This window comes from Dichomitus squalens, assembly GCF_000275845.1.
Source record: "Dichomitus squalens LYAD-421 SS1 unplaced genomic scaffold DICSQscaffold_337, whole genome shotgun sequence".
Taxonomy (NCBI): Eukaryota; Fungi; Basidiomycota; class Agaricomycetes; order Polyporales; family Polyporaceae; genus Dichomitus; species Dichomitus squalens.
The window spans coordinates 1-2,504 of record NW_006767219.1 but is presented as its reverse complement, the minus strand read 5'-3'; the positions used below and the strand labels follow the sequence as shown (position 1 = coordinate 2,504).

Below are 2,504 nucleotides of genomic sequence, written 5' to 3'. Positions count from 1 at the left end.
CCCGTAGGCAAGCATGCTGAATACCGCGGAACGCATCGCAAAGACAGCTATGACAGGGGTCACGCAGACATGAACATGAGCCGAAGTGGGTGCGCCGGGCGCTGGCACGAAGTTACGAGTGCGAGTGGTCCGCACGTACCACTTCACTTGTTCCCTGCACCCGGGCCCTGCTGGTTCTCCTTTTGTCCCTGCCGTCACCGTGCACTCCATTCCCTTGGGCTACCACTCACCCTCACAGTGGCATTCAACCACGTCGTATTGCCGTCATCCCTCCACTTTGTGCACGCTGCCTGTTATACTCGCTCATGCAACCCTCTTCCGCGTCCTCCTCCCGCTTCTCACATCACCTTCACGCCTACGAGCACGACGGATGCAGGAGACAACCCTCGACCTGGAGCTGGCTGCGCGAGAGCCTGAACGCCAGGATGTCAATCTGGACAACCTGCCGGCGGTTGCTCCGCCCGCACTTCTGCCTCAGCAGGCGCAGAAAGGCGGTTGCGCTGCCTGGTGGCACCATACAAGGAAGTATGCTTGGATCGTCGTTCGACATACGACAAAGCATACAGGGGTTGGAATTGTGTGCGCCGTTGCGTACTTTGATCCGTAAGACACCCGCTTAATCTGTCTTGAACCATGGAAGGTTGACGGCTACTAGGGGTTACTGGGGAGTTGACCTGCAGGCAGGATCTGAGTATGGGTCCAAGCTGCTCTTCGTAGCACTCCTTGCAGGCATATTCGCCATCGTCTTCCAAGTGAGTTACCTCTTCGTAGACGTTCTGGATCCAGGACTGACCGATGAAGTAGACGCAAGCATCTCGTCTCGGTTGCGTCACCGTAATGGGTACGCAAAGTAATATTCGAAATGATTCAAGCATGCTCACCTCCGTACAGATCTTGCGTCCCACTCCCACCTGCTATTCTACGACCGCCCAAAACACAAACTTCTATGGCACTGGCTCGCGCTGTACCCACTGTATGCGCTCGCCGAGATCGCCATCGTGAGCACCGACCGAGCCGAGCCGCTAGGGTCAGCAATCGCGCTCAGCCTCCTCCGGCGCAATGACGGCAACATGGACAAGACCGCATCCGCGTTCCTTAAGGGCGACACCGGCGATGCCCCAGCATCTACGCGGACCTGCCCAACCTCGAGCTGCTCAACGCGCCCATGAAGGGGCCGCGCACCCCACCCCGTGAGTCCTCCCTTCAGCTTTGTACTGGTGCGGGTTGTGTGGAGGAGGAAGAGGGAGCTGGATGAGAGGTTGACTCAGAGGGCAGTGTCTAGGCCGGATAAGGTGGTGATCAACTTGACGAAGGACAACAACGACAAGGAGCTTGCGCACACTGCAGGCGTCGTTCGAGGACCAGGGGAGCACGACATTTGGGCCAAGCAATAAGACCCCGGACTCGAACTGGGCTATGATCTCTTCGAATGTGTGCGTTCATTGCATGCTGTGCATGCTGAAGTGCTCATGTTTGCACGATAGGTAGAGAGGGAACGTGCCGAGCGGGATGTCGCAGGATGCCCAGGCGATGAGCCGTGCAATGATTCTGCCATGCAACGTTACCGAAGACACATTCAAGGAGCTCTAGCTCGAAGACAAGGTGTGCAAGGGCAATACGTAAGTGCTTCTTCTCGCTGATTCTCTATGTGGCGATCGTGCTGAGCGTCGAGTGCGTCTTTCTCAGCCCGTCGCGCTTCGCCCCACCGTCTATGGCTTGATCTACGCAGCTCTCTTCATCCATTCCCTGGGATTTTGCCGCAATCCCAGAGAACATTGGGGGAAGTGGGCAACCCTCCCTGCGCAGGGGACTCCTGAAATATGGCCTCCTGATAGTGGACCTGGTGCGTGACCCTGCCTGGTCTGGGGTCTGTGAGCAACGTGCTGAACAGTGACGTCAACCTTGATTTTCAGGGCGCCAGGTGTGGACCCTGCTAGAATTGATGATTCACATGGATCTGGTGCTGCTGGGAGACCTAAAAGCGGACGATGGTCCGCGCAACCTCGTAGCTGAGCGCTGAGCCTTCGAATAGTCCTGCTCTATGGTTGGGTGATGTGACTTCCCGTTAGTTGATCTATCATGGCCAATCTATAGACCTGTTGATGTCAAACTAGTTCTACATCTTGTACCAAAACCCAGCAACATAGAACGAAGCCCCACGGCTCAATGTCTTTCAAGGTGGATTGGCGCACACCAGGCAGGGCCATGAGCGCCCGCGCAGATGCCACGAAGTCAGTAGAGCATGCTAGCTAGGAGTGACGGAGTTCAAAATGGTTTGTTTCAATGCTTTGCCATCATTAACATTGTATTAGGTCTAATTTGAGGCGGAGATGGATAAGCTACGAAGTGGATAATGTGCGGAGAGCTGCCCATGCCGCGCATGCTAAAGCGCTCTAGGCTCCAACCCACAGGATCGGAGAAACCATGTTGTTGTGCGCGCAGCTAGGTGTACCATACACCCTTCTGATGAAAGTAATTAGCTNATTTATCTCGCAAGATCTGAT

The 2,504-nt window shown here is 55.5% G+C and overlaps 1 protein-coding gene across 1 annotated transcript; it reads left to right on the top strand.

The window, feature by feature from the left end:
- Positions 1-370: 370 nt before the first annotated feature.
- Positions 371-1,169, top strand: DICSQDRAFT_176009 (uncharacterized protein; the record flags this gene model as incomplete). The annotated part of the gene is made up of 4 exons (XM_007371825.1): positions 371-603; positions 656-752; positions 805-841; positions 892-1,169. The coding sequence occupies 4 exons, from the start codon at positions 371-373 to the stop codon at positions 1,167-1,169; spliced, it is 645 nt and encodes a 214-aa protein (XP_007371887.1).
- Between the last annotated feature and the right edge of the window lie 1,335 nt (positions 1,170-2,504).